At 42.4% G+C, this 20,443-nt stretch overlaps 1 protein-coding gene across 1 annotated transcript in view; it reads left to right on the top strand.

Moving 5' to 3' along the window:
- LOC124788660 (teneurin-a-like) overlaps window positions 1–20,443 on the top strand; it is a 167,503-nt gene that overhangs the window by 132,061 nt on the left and 14,999 nt on the right. The window contains exon 4 of the mRNA XM_047255936.1: window positions 18,153–18,462. Within this exon, the coding sequence (XP_047111892.1) occupies window positions 18,153–18,462 (310 nt within the window). The remainder of the gene's footprint in view (window positions 1–18,152; window positions 18,463–20,443) is intronic.

Below are 20,443 nucleotides of genomic sequence, written 5' to 3' on the forward strand. Positions count from 1 at the left end.
TTTCCGCCAAATTCTTTTCTTCGCCGTTTCTGTGGAGGACCATCTCATTTTTTAGCCTATCAGTACCCTTAATATCCAGCGTCCTTCTGTTATACCAGAGCTAACGCTTCGATGCTCTCTCCATTTTCTGGTTTTCGCACAGACTATGCTTCAGTTCCATACATTATGTGTTCCACACCTACTTTACCATAAATTTCTTCCTCAGATTAAGGAGTGTGTCTGATACAATTAGATTTCTTTCAGAGAGTAATTGCAATATTGATGTTAAGTTTACCAGTAGTCTTACTTCTGCTAAGCCTCATTACCTTCATCTTTCTTTGGTTTGGCCGCCCGTATCTGCGTTCATTAGACTTTTTTCTTGTCAATAAATCCTGTAACTTTTCTTTACTTCCAGTGAGGGTAGCAATGTCATCACGAACCTTATCATTGCTACCCTTCCACACGGAACTTCAGTCTCGCTCGTGAACCATTCTTTTACTTCATTCATTGCTTTTTATTGACGTAGGGGTTGAACAGTGTGGGAATACGCCCTATTTGGTTGTAGCTCTTCCCCTATGATCTTCCATTATTATTGTTCCCTCTTGGCTTTTGTGCATACTGTACATCAACCGTCATTCCCTGTAGCTGATAGCTATTTTATGAGTATTTATAACATCTTTCACCCCTCTATTCTGTCTAACAGTTTTTTCTAAAGCGACAAATCCTACGAAAGTGTCTTAATTTTTCTTAAGTCTTGCTTCCACTGTCAAGCTCATCGCCAGTCAGTTATGTTAAGAACTAGGGAGCCGAGCGATCAACATGAACTCAACAAATAGAACTTGCATATTGGCTAAATGTGTTAAAATAAAGGCATTGTTTTTAACATAGTATCGGGAATAATTAGTTCATTGCTTACATTAACCAGCACGAATTATGATGATTGTTGGAAGCCTTCTCTACTTACAGTAATGTCTGCAGTAGAATTTATGACCTTATAAAAATTTCAGCTGAATTTAAAATGTGGACAACACTGTGAAGTTGCACAAAAAACATAAAACTAGTTCCAGTAATATTCCACAAGATTTCGGGATTGCAGCCGGATCTCATCGACTTCTTTCCACGATATTTCGGCTGACAACCTTACAGCCATCTTCAGGCGAGTGTTTGACACTGGAGATTGCTAGTTCCAGTAAAATCGTCAAAAAGTCTCAGTGCAATTGGAATTGATACACTGTAATTTTAAGAAAAAAAAATTGCAGTATCAGCGAAATCCTATAGCGTTGCGTGTTGCTTCGCTGTTACAGGCAGTTAAGAAGGTGAAACATTTACCATGATATACTGCGTTCTGAAATGCACGACTACAAACTTAGTAATAAATCAATATCTCAGATATCGAGATGATTTTATCTCTGAACTGATTGCAATGCCAAAAGTCGCATTGTGTATGGAAAAAGTTATTTTAATTATATTGAAAAACAATTTGGAAATATGTGTAAAACAATATGATAGTTCATCTGAGTGAGCACGGAACTGCGGGAGTTTAGAGGTAGGAAGACTACAAATTTATGTGAAACAAAAATCCGAAATAATGTATTAAATAATAGGCTGCGCCCTACCTCTGACACAATTTCATTAAAAGAACGAATAGGTTTTGGAGGGGAAGGATCATGCGCTGATGGTATTTTTAGTCTAAAACAGTTGGTAGAGTAAATGAAAGAATTTAACTTAAGATGTACACATACGATTTGTAGATTATGAAAAAGCTTTTGGCAGAGTCAACAGACACCTATTGTGGCAGATTATGGAAAAAAAGGCTTCCCAACGCGTCTAATTAACTCAGTGAAAACTCATTACAAAGAGACAAAATTTCAACTTGATTCAATAACTAACGGGGAGTTAGACAAGAATGGCCCGTGTCCTGTACTTTTCAACATCTGCATAGATGACCTAGTCAGGGCTTGCAAACGAAGTATCACGTACGGTGTAAAGATCAAAAGGGAGAAATGTTTTAATACTCTACTACACGCAAATGCAGATAATCTTTAGAGAGCCGTTTATCACCTAAGTTTTTTGCTTCTAAATAGAGCATGACGATCTACGATAGTAAAACAAAGATTATGGTTTTCAAGGGAAAGTCACCCATAAGATCTAAAATTATGATTAATAACGTAATACTGAACACGTAACAACATTCAGTATCGCGGCCGCGACATACGATGAAATTTCGACAGTGAAATTGATAACAAAGTTCTAAAATTTATTGCAATCTGCGGAATTTCTAACGCGCTACACGAAAAACAACTATGCCCTACAGATCTGAAACCTAGGTTAACGCGCAAAACGATATGAGCAGGATCCATGTGGCGGAAATGAGATTTCTTCGTAGTCTTGAAATGTTATCAGAGAGGATCGCTTCAGAAGTAAAGACATTAGAAATGAACTGCAGGCTGAGTTAGTGCATAGGAAACAGATCCAAACAGAAACAGATGGTTGTAACATGTAAATAACGTGCATGAAACTAGACTTCCAAAACAAATTCTTGACTACAAACCTAGCAGGAAAAGACAGAGTGGAAGACAACGGAAGAGATGGCTGGACGTTGTTGACCGGAACAGGTGAAATAAACTAATCCATGATGAGACAATAAAACGACGAATAAGAATAATCCAAAAGAAACTACATGTCTGCTACCCATAACATTATCGTCAATTTGGCAGAACGAGGATCTCGTTAATCGCCCTCTCCCCCTGCCTGTTGCAGCTCAGCTATACGAAGTAAGACTTGAACCCTGCCTTGACAATGGCAGATAAAGACTAAAATGGAGCCTGTGCGTGCGGTTTCCTTAATTACCTCTACAGTCCAAAATTATACGAGAAACTCTGCAGAGCAACAGGCACGCCAAATATAGAACCGCACCTTTCCTCGCGTGCTACCTGATTCTTCACGACAAAGATAGCCATTAACGTGAAGCTGTATAAATACCTCGTAAGCGTGACTGCGTGTTATTTCGCTATGATGCCATTCCTGCTGCTGCGATTTTCTGTCTTATACCACTGCACTTTGTTTGGTCTCTTAACCATAAAGTCCTGCTGTTTCTAACTATATACTGCGAAGCAACTTTACGTGTTTGTCCTCACCTCAGATAAATCGTTACATTAGTTATTTATGAATTTCGCTGCTACAAAGTACGCAACAATAACTATAAACTAATCTCTCCAACAAGCATTATTATTCCCGATGAGAACTATTTCCGATTCGATGTTATTTTTAGGATGATGGTTCAGATGGCTCTGAGCACTATGGGACTTAACATCTTAGGTCATCAGTCCCCTAGAACTTAGAGCTACTTAAACCTAACTAACCTAAGGACTTTACACACATCCATGCCCGAGGCAGGATTCGAACCTGCGACCGTAGCAGTCTCGCGGTTCCAGGCTGCAGCGCCTACAACCGCACGGCCACCGCGGCCGGCTTATTTTTAGGAACAATCTGGAAGAAGGGTAATTAAAATAGCATTTAATATATCGTGAGAACCGAGGTTAACGGCAATTCAATGAAATGTCAGAATATTTTTTCTTTGACCACATTCTCAGTCATAGAATCAAAGGCAGTTTTAAACCCTAAGTTTATTTCTGACAACTGCTACAATGGTGTCACAAGTACAATATTTTTGTTACAGCATTCTCACCATTCTCTTTTGGAGAGACGACAATGTTACACACTACCAAACAATTGCATGGAGCTTAAATTCTTGTTGTGTTGCTCTTTCTGATCATTTTTCGTTTGTCAGTGATGTGGAATATGCCGTTTTTTTTTAACTCCCCTCACCCCTGGCCACACTATATTCAATAATATTTTATTATATTGTGAACTTAAACCAAAAATTTCTCTTCTAATTACAATTTCACTGGATCAACTCTATGAAATGTGTTTTTATCTTCAGTTTGTTGGTACAGTTTAGAAATAACGATAATTACTCGGGCTAACAAGTGATTTAGTTGTTCCAGATTTGTGTACACGATCCATAAATTGAGGCTGTTGAACTTTTTCGCTGCAAATAGAGCTGTTTATTTTTTGCCAACGTATTGTTCTCTCATCGTCTCCATGCGCTATCGTTCTGCACCATATCCCGTAACATTCCAGATTAAATAGAGAATACACCGCCGCCCCCCCTCCCTCTACCACCCAATTCTTACTTTTCAGTTACATACTAAATGATAAGGATTGCATACAGCCTAACATTTTTACACAGTACAGTTATCAACCAAATTTGAACCACCCTTTTTTAAGCAGGTTGTAGCTATTCGCTCGATCCTCCCATAAACCGAATAGTGCTATTTGGGCAACTACAGCCCTGCATGTTTCAGCAGGGAAAGAATATATGCACTATCAAGCCGAGGTGTAATAGTAAATGTGATGTGGCTATAATCGTTCATATCCATCTAAATTTCTAATAAGAAATGATTTAATACTTACGGTAACTACAACTCTGTATTTCTGACTGTCAGGTAGTTTGGGTCAATTATTAGTTACAAGATTAATAAAAAAATTTCTAACACGCGTATTATAGCGTCACGTAAATTTCTTGCATTTTCAGGAAAAAATTACACTACCTGAAATCAGCCGAACTTCTGGCCTAATATGGTGGTCAAAGAAATTGTTTCACATTACTAAAAAGAAGGGAACTACACAAATTGCCTGCGGGCATCCACTGTCGATAGTTTGAAGGGTTCTGCATTGTTAGGTCGCAGGTGTGATATCTGGAGCATGCCCCTCCATGATTCCCATCCACAAAATTGCAGAACCGATCGATTACAGACAGCGCGTGCATCTACATGATGCCTATTTTCTCTCTGCAAATTGTATATAGCGTAACTGAAACATACAGGCATCATCACGGCGCTTGATATCATGTTTAAACTGCTTGATTCGGAGACCTGCCAGAGTCTTGCGATTGAAGGTCACAGAGGCATTTACCACCCGCTAAGTTTCTTACAAATTTTTCTCATCAGACCGAATTTCGAGAAATTGTCTGAAACTGTTCTCTCGCACGCCGTCGTTCAGTACCTTCGTGTCGCGAAGTATTTCAGGCGCGCATCGGCTTAACAACCCACACGCAAGTCCTAGTAAGAGCGCAAAATTATCTCACTCGTGGGCTTAATTAGGCCACTGCCGCGTTGACCTTTAACAACCATGACATTATGACACGACTATTTTGTATACCTCGGAAATAACTCGTGGTGGGAAGGTTGCAGTGGAACATCCCTTCGATGCAATGAGAGCCGGGGGTTTAGCTCACTTGAGTAAGAATGGGCCAAGGAAGTTGGAGTAGATGCTGTTAAAAAAATTATTCCAGAATTCTAGGACGTGATTAAAAACAAACACAAACACACACACACACACACACACACACACACACAAAACTAACTCTGAATAAGCTGGCAAGTATTCGAGATCAACTCCTCTGGTATTTGAAATCAGCTCCTCCGTAACGCATCGCTAGATGATTTTATGGGACTGCTATAAGTAGAGGAAATGTCATTCGGAATCACTGTCCATCACATGGCTTCCATCTGCAGTTGCGTTCTAGCCCCCACAAGTCGAGCAGGTCGCGACTTTGTTCTGTATACACATAGGAAATATACATACACTAGGCTTTCACACACTGGCGCATTTTCTTCCAGAATTCAATTAAAAAATGTTCACATTTCCTTGTTTTGAACGAGGTTTCCGTGAGTTTTCCCTTGGTTATAACGCAAATGCCGGGACTGAATATAAAAGGTCATGTGACTAGGGCCTCCCGTCGTGTAGACCGTTCGCCAGGTGCAAGTCTTTCGATTTGACGCCACTTCGGCGACTTGCGCGTCGATGGGGATGAGATGGTGATGATTAGGACAACACAACACCCAGTTCCTGAGCGGAGAAAATCTCCGACCCAGCCGGGAATTGATCTAGGACCTTTTTTTTATCTCATTTTGTTCGTTTCCTCTCGTTGCATCTGCTCGGTGCGGTAGTCGCAAGACACCCGTTTTAGTTCGTCATTGATCGATTAACTCAGTTTTTTTTTATTACAGAGGGCAGCTAAACCTCTGACCGAACACGCTGAGTTACCGCACCGGCGACCCTTTGAATTGAGTCTCTCGCGCTGACCACTCAGCTACCGGGAGCGGACGCCGGAACTGGATACCTCCTCCGAAATACACTGCTGTGCAAAACTTACGGGAACTTTCACCTGATGTGTCAGTTCTATGTAACATAGCTCGATGAAATTTGGACCACACATAGAAACAACTGCTACAGTATGTACAGAAGGTAACTGGGAGAAATGCGCATTGAGACGAACAGAAATGACACTTTCATTAAAACGTAATAATGGAACTAAAGTCACCGTTATTTATAATGGTCCTCTGGACATTAATAATAGTTAGACATGGTTCTGAGAAGAATGTGAGGTCAACACGGACAGCAATGCAACGTACCCCCATGCTGGCGAGCTCTTGTGAAAGGGCGTTTCATTCCCCCACCAGCGGTTGACAACTGCTGGATGGCTGTTGGCGCATGTTGAGGTGCTGCAATACGTCTGCCTAACACATCATACTCGTGCTCCATGGGATTTAAGCCGGGGGAGCGGGCAGGCCAGTCCATTCCCGAACATCCTCTCGTTGCAAGAGCTGCACCATCTGGGCCGTTAAATGCGCATTGTTACCCATAAAAATGAAAAAGACACACATGGGAAATTAGTACAACGTCACTATGACGTTGACCAGTGAGTGTACAGAGTTCAGAGATTTGGAGTCCAATACCCTCCCCCCTCGCCCTCCCCATGCAACATTATGCCTCCCTACACCGTAAAATCTGAACCACCAAAACGATCGTGTTCGCGAGTGTTCCTAGGTACATTAAGTGTTACTACCTTCCGCCATGTGAAGGTACGTCCCGCATCACCATAGTTGATTTCTTTTATCTTGGCGGCTCGCGCATGCCCCTCCCAGACGCGGGAGATTGCTGCGTTGCCAGTTGCACACGACGCACGCGCCAAGAGAAGCAGCGCCATAGTACAGCATAGTTCGCAAACTTACGTTTAGAGGGAGCGCGCAGTACATGAAGTAAAGCCACCACGGCCGCATTAACCCTTTCGCTGCTACAAAGACGTGCTCCCTGCATTCCGCGCTGTGCGCGATTTTGTCACTGCACTGCTCACCTGTGCAGACACATGGTGTTCCGACTGCTTTGACACTCGTTATCATTCAATTCCACAAAAACTATTTGGCCCAAAAATTAGATTTTTACACATCTTCTTGACTGACACCTTCCCCCCATAAATGACTTAATTTTGTTTCGATGTTCAACGCAGTTATTATGCAGCATTAAATATAGTTAACCATTGCACGAAATTTTGAAGAGTTTGCAGAGGTAAAAAAGTTCATAGAGTATACTTTCCGTATGGTCGATTTTAGTTGCCACAATGTTGAGAATGAAATGTGGACAAGATACCTAAATTTCATATAAAATTTACTGTATAACAATATCTCATTTAATTTAAGTACCACGTAGGTGTCGTATGTAATATTGAGAAATATTCCATCTTTCGCGACTTTAACAAAAGTTTTATTTACACCGGGCACGTTTGGCTTTATTTTAAAGCACTTCAATCAATCAAAAGGCAGTACACAAGATACATTAAACAAAACTGTGGACTTACAAAATCATTAGAACTTGAATATACCGTCTATCAGTGAAGTCCTCTGAGCTATGTCAAATATAATTTTTGTGTGTGGCACACACAAACAACATTTATTTGCTAAAACACTGATCAGCCAGCACAAACGTTGAATATTGTGTTACTGCAGCACAAAACTACGAAAGGTGACTTGGCAATGGAGGAGACAAAATACTGTCCACTGAAGATGCTTCAAAAGAGAGATACGCGTCTGGTCTAAATAAGTCGCTTGTTGCAGTTGCAGAAGAGGTATATATTTCAATACCATTGATAAAACTGCGACTGTGGAACAAAAACAAGAAAGAGAACATGAGTACCATTGTGTATGTGCCATACCTTTCATTGATTGAAGTGCTTTAAAATAAAGCCAAACGCGCCGGGTGTAAATAAAACTTTTACTACAGTCGCGAAAGACGGAATATTTCTCACTATTACATACGACACCTATGTGTTACTTAAATTAAATGAGATGTTGTTGTACAGTAAATTTTATATGAAATTTAGATATCTTGTCCACATTTCATTCTCAACACTGTGGCAACTAAAATCGACCATACGGAAAGTATACGCTATGGACTTTTACCTCTGCAAACTCTTCAAAATTTCATGCAATGGTTTACTACATTTAATGCTGCATAATAACTGCGTTGAACATCGAAACAAAATTAAGTCATTTATGGGGAAAAGGTATCAGTCAAGAAGACGTGTAAAAATCAAATTTTTGGGCAAAATAGTTTTTGTGAAATCGAATGATAAGTGTGTCAAAGCAGTGGGAACACCATGTGTCTGCACAGGCGAGCAGTGCAGCGATGACAAAATCGCACACAGCGCGGAATGCGGGGAGCACGTGTCTGCAGCAGCGAAAGGGTTAATGAAGAGACAATGCACTAGAAATTTCGAAAAATTGCATTCAAACGAATAAAATTCGTTAAGTATGGCACTTCAATATTGTTTTTAAATAAAGAAAATTATGCACCTCAGAAGGATTGAACTCGTAACCTTTCACGTAGAAGCCCAACATCTTCATCGTTACGGTAACGCAGCTCGTCCATGTTCGGTGTTCCTTGAGAAGTATAACAAGTCATGCAAAATACTGACAAACACCGTTGGTATGACCATGAATATTCACGCTTCGTCGAAGTACAATAGGAAATAAACAATTACCGCTGTTCTTCATTGCGAAAAAGCAGTTCGTGAGATTGATACAAACACCTTTCCTTGCTATCGCCTGAATTAGGAGTCTTATTGCTTGTTTTGTTTAATTAATTAATAGAATATGAAGCGGTTGGTGTAAAGAATGCTTTTTCCAAACTTTCTATAAAATAAAGTCTGCTATCAAGACATTGCTTTTGTTCTATTACTTTATTTATGACTGAACGTTTCTAAAACTGAAGACACTCGTCCATGCTCTGCACTGCAGTCGTGATCTGGCAACGTCGTTCTCTGTTCATTGGCTGACTGTGTTTTGTGAAGTCAGATGCGCAGAACGAACCTAAACTCGGCCGCCAACATAAATGACGCGCACTTTAGTCAGATGGAATCGGCTCTCATCTGAGAATAGCAGGTGACCCCAGTTCTCGTTGGTCCAGTCCCTACGTTCTTGGCTCCATCGCAAGCGGTGCTGCCGTAGCGCAGGTGTCAACGGAACACGATGTACTGGTCATGGGGCAGGGAGACCATCCCCAAACAGTCCTCGTGGCACTGTGGAGAGTGGGACCACGTGACTTGAAGTCCTCTTAAATGTGGTTGCAATTGCACCCGCTGTTTTACGTGGGGCCCTTCTTGCCTGTTGCTCAATATAGTGCTGCTATAGTTGACCATGGTCGACCATCTCCTCTCCTTCGGGCAGTAGTGTCTGTGGTTCGGAACGCACCCTACGCACGTCAGAGAGAGCCGTGAACAGTAACAATCTCCTGGGCTACACTCGTCACACTTCGGTTCAAAATAGTTCAAATGGCTCTGAGCACTATGGGACTTAACAGCTGTGTTCATCAGTCCCCTAGAACTTAGAACTACTTAAACCTAACTAACCTAAGGACATCACACACATCCATGCCCCAGGCAGGATTCGAACCTGCGACCGTAGCAGTCGCGCGGTTCCGGACTGCGCGCCTAGAGAGAGGCCGGCTCACACTTCGGTCTTGTTCCAGTTTCCCAATAATTCGTCCCCGTGTGAAGTCATCCAAATGTTACCTCCGGGCGATTTTCTCATGATGACAACCATCACACTGTACTGTAACTGTTCGCTGATTGACACACACGATTTTTTCCCGATCCTTCAGCTGCCTCGTGTTGCGAGAACAGCTCCATTCGGCGCTTTAGTCAGGCTGACCTCTCGTCATGCGAAGTCCAGCTTTCTGTGCATGACTGGCACGCCTCTGGCAGCATGCTCCCGCACTTTCATTCATTTCCGCAGAGTAGTTAATAAGTTACGTTACTTTATCTACCTCGTCCTTGCGCTTTGCAGAGGTGTGTCATCAATTGGAACGTCCCACTACCAACTCCCCAGGTATTAAACTGTTAAGTCTCGAACTCTATAATAGTTGAGAACTCGAACTGCCGTCTCTTTTTTCGGGCAGAAAAAAAATGTTTGTGTGTCTGTAATATATTGTCGAGAAAGAAAGAGAGAGAGAGTGAGAGTGAGAGAGAGAGAGAGAGAGAGAGAGAGAGAACGGGAGATGAATATTGGAGGCACCAACAAAGGAAGATCATAAACCTGCGCCCTTTCGTGGCCATTGTCATTTACGGAAAATCTTCTGACTTGTTAGGTCGCGTCGTACTTCTCTTCAAAGTTTCGCCACGAAGTCATCCACGATATACAGTTAATTAGTTACCCCGTTATTCTCCCGAGGCGACTGAATTCATCGATGTTTAAATGACATGGTTCACTAGATGTTTGTTCATGACAGAAAAAGGCACCAGGGAAAATATAAATCATGCCTGTGATAACAATGGGAAAGAAATAAAGTATGAGCAGCTTCACATGGTGCGAAAAATGGCATATTTGTAGGCAACTTAGAATAGGGTTAAGAGACTACAGTGAAACAACTCAGTTTGTCAGCTGCAACACATATTTTCTCCTTCTATTACTTTTTATTGTCCTGTAATGGCAAATGTGGTGAAATAGACATTACCAGAAACATATGTAGACAGGACAATAAATCCCAATCGCCTTTCTTTTCCTTTTTATGTCATGCAGACAACTAGACAATTTTATTAGCAACTCAAAATATTGAAATAATTTTGTCGGTAAGTAGCAGTATATGATATGATACTGCGTGAAGAGTTTGACAGAGCACTGAAAGACCTGAGTCGAAACAAGGCTCCCGGAGTAGACAATATTCCATTGGAACTACTGACGGCCGTGGGAGAGCCAGTCCTGACAAAACTCTACCATCTGGTGAGCAAGATGTATGAAACAGGCGAAATACCCTCAGACTTCAAGAAGAATAAAATAATTCCAATCCCAAAGAAAGCAGGTGTTGACAGATGTGAAAATTACCGAACTATCAGCTTAATAAGTCACAGCTGCAAAATACTAACACGAATTCTTTACAGACGAATGGAAAAACTAGTAGAAGCCGACCTCGGGGAAGATCAGTTTGGATTCTGTAGAAACACTGGAACACGTGAGGCAATACTGACCTTACGACTTATCTTAGAAGAAAGATTAAGGAAAGGCAAACCTACGTTTCTAGCATTTGTAGACTTAGAGAAAGCTTTTGACAATGTTGACTGGAATACTCTCTTTCAAATTCTAAAGGTGGCAGGGGTAAAATACAGGGAGCGAAAGGCTATTTACAATTTGTACAGAAACCAGATTGCAGTTATAAGAGTCGAGGGACATGAAAGGGAAGCAGTGGTTGGGAAGGGAGTAAGACAGGGTTGTAGCCTCTCCCCGATGTTATTCAATCTGTATATTGAGCAAGCAGTAAAGGAAACAAAAGAAAAATTCGGAGTAGGTATTAAAATTCATGGAGAAGAAATAAAAACTTTGAGGTTCGCCGATGACATTGTAATTCTGTCAGAGACAGCAAAAGACTTGAAAGAGCAGTTGAATGGAATGGACAGTGTCTTGAAAGGAGGATATAAGATGAACATCAACAAAAGCAAAACAAGGATAATGGAATGTAGTCTAATTAATACGGGTGATGCTGAGGGAATTAGATTAGGAAATGAGGCACTTAAAGTAGTAAAGAAGTTTTGCTATTTGAGGAGCAAAATAACTGATGATGGTCGATGTAGAGAGGATATAAAATGTAGGCTGGCAATGGCAAGGAAAGCGTTTCTGAAGAAGAGAAATTTGTTAACATCGAGTATAGATTTAAGTGTCAGGAAGTCATTTCTGAAAGTATTCGTATGGAGTGTAGCCATGTATGGAAGTGAAACATGGACGATAAATAGTTTGGACAAGAAGAGAATAGAAGCTTTCGAAATGTGGTGCTACAGAAGAATGCTGAAGATTAGATGGGTAGATCACATAACTAATGAGGAAGTATTGAATAGGATTGGGGAGAAGAGAAGTTTGTGGCATAACTTGACCAGAAGAAGGGATCGGTTGGTAGGACATGTTCTGAGGCATCAAGGGATCACCAATTTAGTATTGGAAGGCAGCGTGGAGGGTAAAAATCGTAGAGGGAGACCAAGAGATGAATACACTAAGCAGATTCAGAAGGATGTAGGTTGCAGTAGGTACTGGGAGATGAAAAAGCTTGCACAGGATAGAGTAGCATGGAGAGCTGCATCAAACCAGTCAGGACTGAAGACCACAACAACAAAGTAGCAGTAGGCAAAGTAAGGTATTTGTCTGCTGCGATCATCATCATTTCCTTTGGGCCTTTGTTCCAGTTCAATGTGGGGTCGGCCTTGTTGCTACGGAGTTGGTGGTGTTAGTGTCAGAGGGTGGCCGGATGCCCTTCTTGTCACCACCCCGTAACCCGCCCCCTCCCCCACCCTTCAGGACGGAATTACTGTACCCCAGCTGTCTGCACCTAGTGTAAGCCATGAAATAGTGCGAACGTTTTCAAATGTCTGCGAGTCGTGTAACTGACGTGGAACGTGGGGACCAGCCTGGTATTCACCTTGTGGGATGCGGAAAACCGCCTAAAAACCACTTCCAGGCTGGCCGGCATACCGGCCCTCGTCGTTAATCCGCTGGGCGGATTCGGTCCGCGGCCGGCGCGCTTACTCGAGTCCAGGAAGCAGCGCTTTGGCGTTCACGGCTACCGTGGCGGATCTATTTGTCTACTGCGATACTGCAGCTAATTTTTAATGGGATGATGAAGTTTTTAAGGCATTCGAAATGAAACGATCGTATGGCATTATTGGTCGGGAAAATCTCCGACCCGGCTGGGAATCGAATCTGGGACGCCGTGATCAAGAAACAGCGAGTCAACCATTACAGCATGATCTGCAAACTATGGCAGTCGAAAGCCCTTGGGGTGCAGAATTATGGCGGCCTTACTAGTTGCATACTGACAGAAGATGAAATGGGAGATACGATACTGCGTGAAGAGTTTGACAGAGCACTGAAAGACCTGAGTCGAAACAAGGCCCCGGGAGTAGACAACATTCCATTAGAACTACTGAAGGCCTTGGGAGAGCCAGTCCTGACAAAACTCTACCATCTGGTGAGCAAGATGTATGAAACAGGCGAAATACCCTCAGACTTCAAGAAGAATATAATAATTCCAATCCCAAAGAAAGCAGGTGTTGACAGATGTGAAAATTACCGAACAATCAGTTTAATAAGCCACAGCTGCAAAGTACTAACACGAATTCTTTACAGACGAATGGAAAAACTAGTAGAAGCCGACCTCGGGGAAGATCAGTTTGGATTCCGTAGAAATACTGGAACACATGAGGCAATACTAACCTTACGACTTATCTTAGAAGAAAGATTAAGGAAAGGCAAACCTACGTTTCTAGCATTTGTAGACTTAGAGAAAGCTTTTGACAATGTTGACTGGAATACTCTCTTTCAAATTCGAAAGGTGGCAGGGGTAAAATACAGGGAGCGAAAGGCTATTTACAACTTGTACAGAAACCAGATGGCAGTTATAAGAGTTGAGGGACATGAAAGGGAAGCAGTGGTTGGGAAGGGAGTAAGACAGGGTTGTAGCCTCTCCCCGATGTTATTCAATCTGTATATTGAGCAAGCAGTAAAGGAAACAAAAGAAAAATTTGGAGTAGGTATTAAAATCCATGGAGAAGAAATAAAAACTTTGAGGTTCGCCGATGACATTGTAATTCTGTCAGAGACAGCAAAGGACTTGGAAGAGCAGTTGAACGGAATGGATGGTGTCTTGAAAGGAGGATATAAGATGACCAAAAGCAAAACGAGGATAATGGAATGTAGTCGAGTTAAGTCGGGTGATGCTGAGGGTATTAGATTAGGAAATGAGACACTTAAAGTAGTAAAGGAGTTTTGTTATTTGGGGAGCAAAATAACTGATGATGGACGAAGTAGAGAGGATATAAAATGCAGACTGGCAATGGCAAGGAAAGCGTTTCTGAAGAAGAGAAATTTGTTAACATCGAGTATAGATTTAAGTGTCAGGAAGTTATTTCTGGAAGTATTTGTATGGAGTGTAGCCATGTATGGAAGTGAAACATGGACGGTAAATAGTTTGGACAAGAAGAGAATAGAAGCTTTTGAAATGTGGTGCTACAAAAGAATGCTGAAGATTAGATGGGTAGATCACATAACTAATGAGGAAGTATTGAATAGGATTGGGGAGAAGAGAAGTTTGTGGCACAACTTGACCAGAAGAAGGGATCGGTTGGTAGGACATGTTCTGAGGCATCAAGGGATCACCAATTTAGTATTGGAAGGCAGCGTGGAGGGTAAAAATCGTAGAGGGAGACCAAGAGATGAATACACTAAGCAGATTCAGAAGGATGTAGGTTGCAGTAGGTACTGGGAGATGAAGAAGCTTGCACAGGATAGAGTAGCATGGAGAGCTGCATCAAACCAGTCTCAGGACTGAAGACCACAACAACAACAACAACTGACAAGCACGCATGCAAAAGCCTGCCTGCGATAGCATGCACTAATTCCTCGCGCCTCTAAACGCCTCAGCCGTGCTTGTACAAGGATCAGTTTGTTTACCAGCAAATGTCAAGCTCAGACGACGGTGCGCTGGATTTTGTAACATTTTTGCTTATCTAGAGTAATCAGTGGTTAAAGAAACGAAGATGTTCACATGTTGTTAACTATTCGTGGTAGACATTCTAGGAAACTGTCTCATGATATTGCTGTTTTTCTTCTCTTGTTCCCCGTACTATATTCTTTGACTTGTCTAAGGTTACGATATAACCTTTGTACAGCATGTAAATTAACAAGAAAAAATTAAATCTCTGAGGAATGCTTGCAAGCGTCCCCATTATTGGTACACATGCTCGGGCATGCACACGCTTGCACAAGCATGGATAATCGAAATTCGGTCAAAAATCAAGCTGCTTGTACAGTCTTGATGCTTAAGAAAATTTATGTGAACATGCTTTCCAAGTACATTTGTGCATGCATGTTTGTGAAGCACGCTGGTACGTATGTAGCCACATTCAGGTGAACGAGACACTGGTTAAAATCCTTTGTGAAACGTTTCGCAAAATAAAATATACGAATTCCGAAAGCCGACACTCGCAACGCTGTACACCTTCACCTGCTACGACACACAAACATCTCCATAACTTGACAGAACCTGCGCTGTGAAGGCAGCCTTTTTATTTGTACTTAGCACATTTCACGAATTTGGATAGAACAGAATCTCGAGGAGCACTTCGGAGATCTGTGCCACACAGTAAAAAATCCTGACATTTCGATTACGAAAGCCTCAACCACGTTGTGCTTAGCAGTGGAAGCTGGGAACCTAAAATACTGCGACGTGTGGCGGGGAAGAATGTTCACACTGGCGTATTTGAATGGGATAAATATCAAAGCATGCATAAAAACATACAGAAATGTGTTCAAACATGATAAACACATCAAACCTGAACTCAAAATAAGTGGAAAAAAGGGTCAAGAGAGTTCGTGAAACAGCATTAAATTAGGTAAATTATCATTAACCGTAATTCAAACTAATAGCTCTCAGAATTTTGGAGTATCTTCATTGTCTATTTCATTGAGTTGGAAGAGTACATCAACAAACAATTTTACGCGAGCTTTGAAAACAATATACAGCAATTAACCTCTGTCGTCATTACTGAGATTCAAATTTATAATAATTCACAGTGTACCATAGCAGAACAGAACATATAAATAAAACGGCTGTGCTAATTTGCGATCATGAAATGTGGCTTAATAAAACGTAATTACGCCGGATGCATTTTTCAAGCGTTCGAAAATATGCGTAATTTTATGTCAATACTCTATTATTTCCAGTGCTTGAAAATACTGAAGAATAATGCTCATATTATTATTTTCATTTCAAAACTGCTAGCGGTAAATTTTCTCCCGTGCGAGGCCACTGACAGCTCAGGTCCCGTACAGAGTGAACACTTCTACTGAACGCGACAGTCACAGATGGCGTCTTGCATCTTCTGCTTGTGACATTGGGATAGGGAGCATTCTTGTTCCTTATTGTCTGTACTTTACATGGCACGTTTTCCAAATATTGCAGAAATTATTTTGTGTTTCCCGTGACGACACGGCTTCTCAACGTCGAATAGCACAAAGTAATGTCACAAAACACATGGAGCCCCACATCAACGTACCGTGTTATGACGGCTTTAGCCTGACAGTCGGCCGCGAGCGTTAGCAGACTAGTAGCTGAACCACCGGAGCTTGAGACAAGTCCTTCCTCCCTCTCGAAGTGTTGGCTGCTACTGAGAAAGTATAAATGACACATGGTCATAGGGGCCGTCTCTTGTGCCGTGGGAGTCGTACCCGAAGGCTCCTCATGGACAAGGTTTACTCTCTTCACTCATTTCAAAAATAGAAAAGAAGACAACGAGCGACGTACGGCACCAAGTAAAGCTCAGTACCCAGAGTATTAGGCAATGGCCACCGCGTAGACCGAATGAAAATAATCGGTTCAATCCGTTGTTGAAAAAAAAAAACACTCACTTGTTTGTAGTTTCACGTATCAGTTGAATTATTCACTCATTCTCCTTAGTGAAATCAGTCTATGATCTTCCGAGTGAAACCAGTCTGTGGAAGCAACCGAATAAACACAGTCGATATAGTCCGCCGCATTCAGTACTTAGCGGAAACATTACATCGTTTTGCCATTATTAAATCACTGTTGTTGACTGCACTCTGTTATCGCCTGTAGACACTGTTATTGCCGTTCCAATATTTGCTTTTCATCGAGTGTCAGTAAATAGGCTTTTAATTCAGGTTTTCATGCGTGTTTACGAGTAAGGCGTTTTCTTAAAAGCGAACTTAGTGTTTGGTCAAAGTGACGAAAAGCTCAGTGGCGTGGGAATGGATGGAATCATGTTACTGATAAAAAGTAATCCTGGACATAAACTCAATGCAATCTACATTATCTGCGCGGATTCTTCATATTGAGAAACTCTATTAATTAAAGGAATGCAGAGGGAATTAACGAATGATGAAAAAAGTCTCGCAGAAATCTACTTCCGACTAGTGACAATACATGTTTAAAAAGCAAGTGACCTAGTCATCAAACCAAAAAATTTACCTTTCATGCTTTCTGTTCACGTCACCTTACCGAAACAGAATTGTAGATGATGGGTGCAAAAAAAGTGGGAAGAGCAAGACAGATCTTCAAGAAGTTTAAATAAAAAACTAACTGTCCATTTATTTAAAAATAAACTTGGACTTGGGTCAGTCGGTTGTCTCTCTTTAAGTATGACCATTCAAACCCATCAAGTCAATGAAAGCATTCATGTACCTGACATAGGCGCAGAGGCTGGTTTCGTTCGGTAGTTTCATTTAACTGAAAAAAAAAAACGACTGAACGAAAAAACCACCGACTGGCCAACCAGTCGATTGCCCCGCACTAGCTACCTGAGGTCGGCAATGTCGTAAATGAGGTGGTACAGGACCGATCTCTGCTGGTATCTAACACAACCACACTTCAAAATTCTGTCCTAAAAATACCAGGTTTAAGTATCCACACTACAGCATATGGATGAACGGCGTCTCGCTGCTCTTTGTAAAATCTGGCGGCATAACCATGACATATGCTGCAGAGGATATGCTGTGCCACTCCTTAAAATGGGGATGCTAAGACTGGAAGTTCAGAGATGGTAGTTCCATTACCAGTCTTACTTCCTGTGGGTTCGTCACCCACAGATGGACACCTCGTCCTTCCATTACGGCCAACAGCAAACAGAGTCAAACATTTTGGGTCTTCGCTCCCCTCGGATCTACATCCACAAACGTTCACAGATTTGAAGATGGTGGTTGTTCGAGAAGTGTAGTTGAAAGGCTGCGTCGCCGACCAGTGTCCCGCTGTGCACAGAAACCGCCCGTTGCCCGCAGGTTCAACTTCACGCTGCCCTGGGGCGCCAACTTCGCGGTGTACGGGCGCCGGAATGTGGCACCCAGCGTGACGCAGTACGACTTCGTCGAGTTCGTCAAGGGCGGCCGCGTGGACCACCGGCTTCGGCGCTCGCCGCCCGACGACGCCGACCTGCGGGAGCTGTACCGGCCGCCGAGGCACGCCGCCGTCAGCTTCACCAGGGGCGTCGCGACGCCGGGCGCCGGCGTCGTCGCCGAGCTGGTGGGCCACGTCGTGCCCGCGCCTGCCTTCATCGTCAACCGCAACCACCTGGAGCGCAGCCCCGATCAGGTACCTCGTATATCGTCACTCATCTGCGTCTTCGAAGGGTAGTCATGAAGTTCTACTTATCAAGTGATTAATTTTTTGTTTGTTGGCAGGTACAATATCTATAAAATCTATACACATTGAAATCCCTGCGTGACAATACTGTAGTACACCGCTAGAGGAACAAAAGCAAAATGGTACTGACCTTTCATAAACTGGCGTATTGTGTGGCAATTCGTTTTCTGCATCTGAAGTGGGACAACGCTGTAACAATCCACTTAAAAATCCACTCCGAGTCGGAGGAAAAAATTTGTGGGAAGATCAATGGGACCAAACTGCTAAGGTCATCGGTCCATAAGCTTACCCACTACTTAATCTAACTTGCGCTACGGACAACACTCACACACACACACACACACACACACACACACACACACATATGCCCGTGACACACCCATGCCCGTGGGAAGACTCTCAGACTCCGGGGGGGGGGGGGGGGGGGGGACGACTGCTCGAACCGTGACAAGACAAGGCGCCCAAGACCACGCGGCGAGTTGGAGCAAGTGCACGGCAGCAATGCACCATCATATCGCGCAGTTTGCAGGTGGTGCAGACGATTCCTGCATGAATGACTAATAACTTCATGGCAGACCATCACTCTGTGAAAAAACGAGAACCGCAAGGGAGACAGACCCCTTGTGATCCAAGACCTGAGTATCACAATCGAGTCGGTTGTGGAAAAAGTGAAAATCAATCACGGATGAGTTTTAAACATTTTGAAGATGACAACGCTCTGGCGTTGCCACCCATCCGGTTTTGGAAGGGACTGTCCCGGAATTTAAAGTCCTGTCCAGAATCCCCGGTACAGGGACTCGAGACATATCATTATCCCGCCTTGTGCCGAATTCGCGAATCACGCGAGCGAAGAAAAAAATGTTCAAATGTTAAATGTGTGTGAAATCTTATGGGACTTAACTGCTAAAGTCATCAGTCCCTAAGCTTACACACTACTTAACCTAAACTATCCTAAAGACAAACACACACACACACACACACACACACACACACACACACACACACACACACACACATGCCCTAGGGAGGACGCGAACCTCCGGCGGGACCAGTCGCACAGTCCCGCGCGGCAGAAAAAGAATGACGTGTGAATTTCCTCCTCCAGTCATTATATATAATTCAAATTACACATTTTCCTATTAAATTAGGGATTATTGGGTAGTTCATCTGCTACCGCGTTTCACGTCCAGTTTGAGCAGTAAATAATTAGAAAGTACCGGCCTTTGGAAAACATGTTTAGACCTTCCTCTAATTATGACGACAATTCAAGTTCGTCTGTTTCGAAGAAGAAGTTAAAAAATACACGGCTTTCAATAACGACTAGTGTTGGAAGATAACGACTTTAGAGCAAAGTGTGTGATTTGCCCCGCCATGTTTTTGATAAAATTTGAAGGAAGAAGACACAAAAACACATTCTTACACAACAGCAGTTTTATAAAAGTAAAACAGTTACAACTTTCTTAGTGAACAAGCATACGTCTGAAGAAGATGCCATGATACATGCTTTAGTTGCATCGGTTAAATACAGTGTAAAACACGGCTTTAGTTACAAATCATTGGATTGTCACATGAAACTGCACCATTCTTTGTTCCCACGCCGTAACATTGCGTCTGAAATTACGTGTGGAAGAACTAAACCAATGGCTATCTCGGAAAACGTTCTTGGCCCATACTGTCAAGGGAGGTAATGAATACATAGAAAGAAGGATCCTTTATTGTATGATTATATGATAGCGGAACAAACACTGGTAGCAGTTACTTCTGTAAAATATCTGGGAGTATGCGTACGGAACGATTTGAAGTGGAATGATCATATAAAACTAATTGTTGGTAAGGCGGGTACCAGGTTGAGATTCATTGGGAGAGTGCTTAGAAAATGTAGTCCATCAACAAAGGAGGTGGCTTACAAAACACTCGTTCGACCTATACT

Source organism: Schistocerca piceifrons, chromosome 3 (assembly GCF_021461385.2).
Source record: "Schistocerca piceifrons isolate TAMUIC-IGC-003096 chromosome 3, iqSchPice1.1, whole genome shotgun sequence".
Classification (NCBI taxonomy): domain Eukaryota; kingdom Metazoa; phylum Arthropoda; class Insecta; order Orthoptera; family Acrididae; genus Schistocerca; species Schistocerca piceifrons.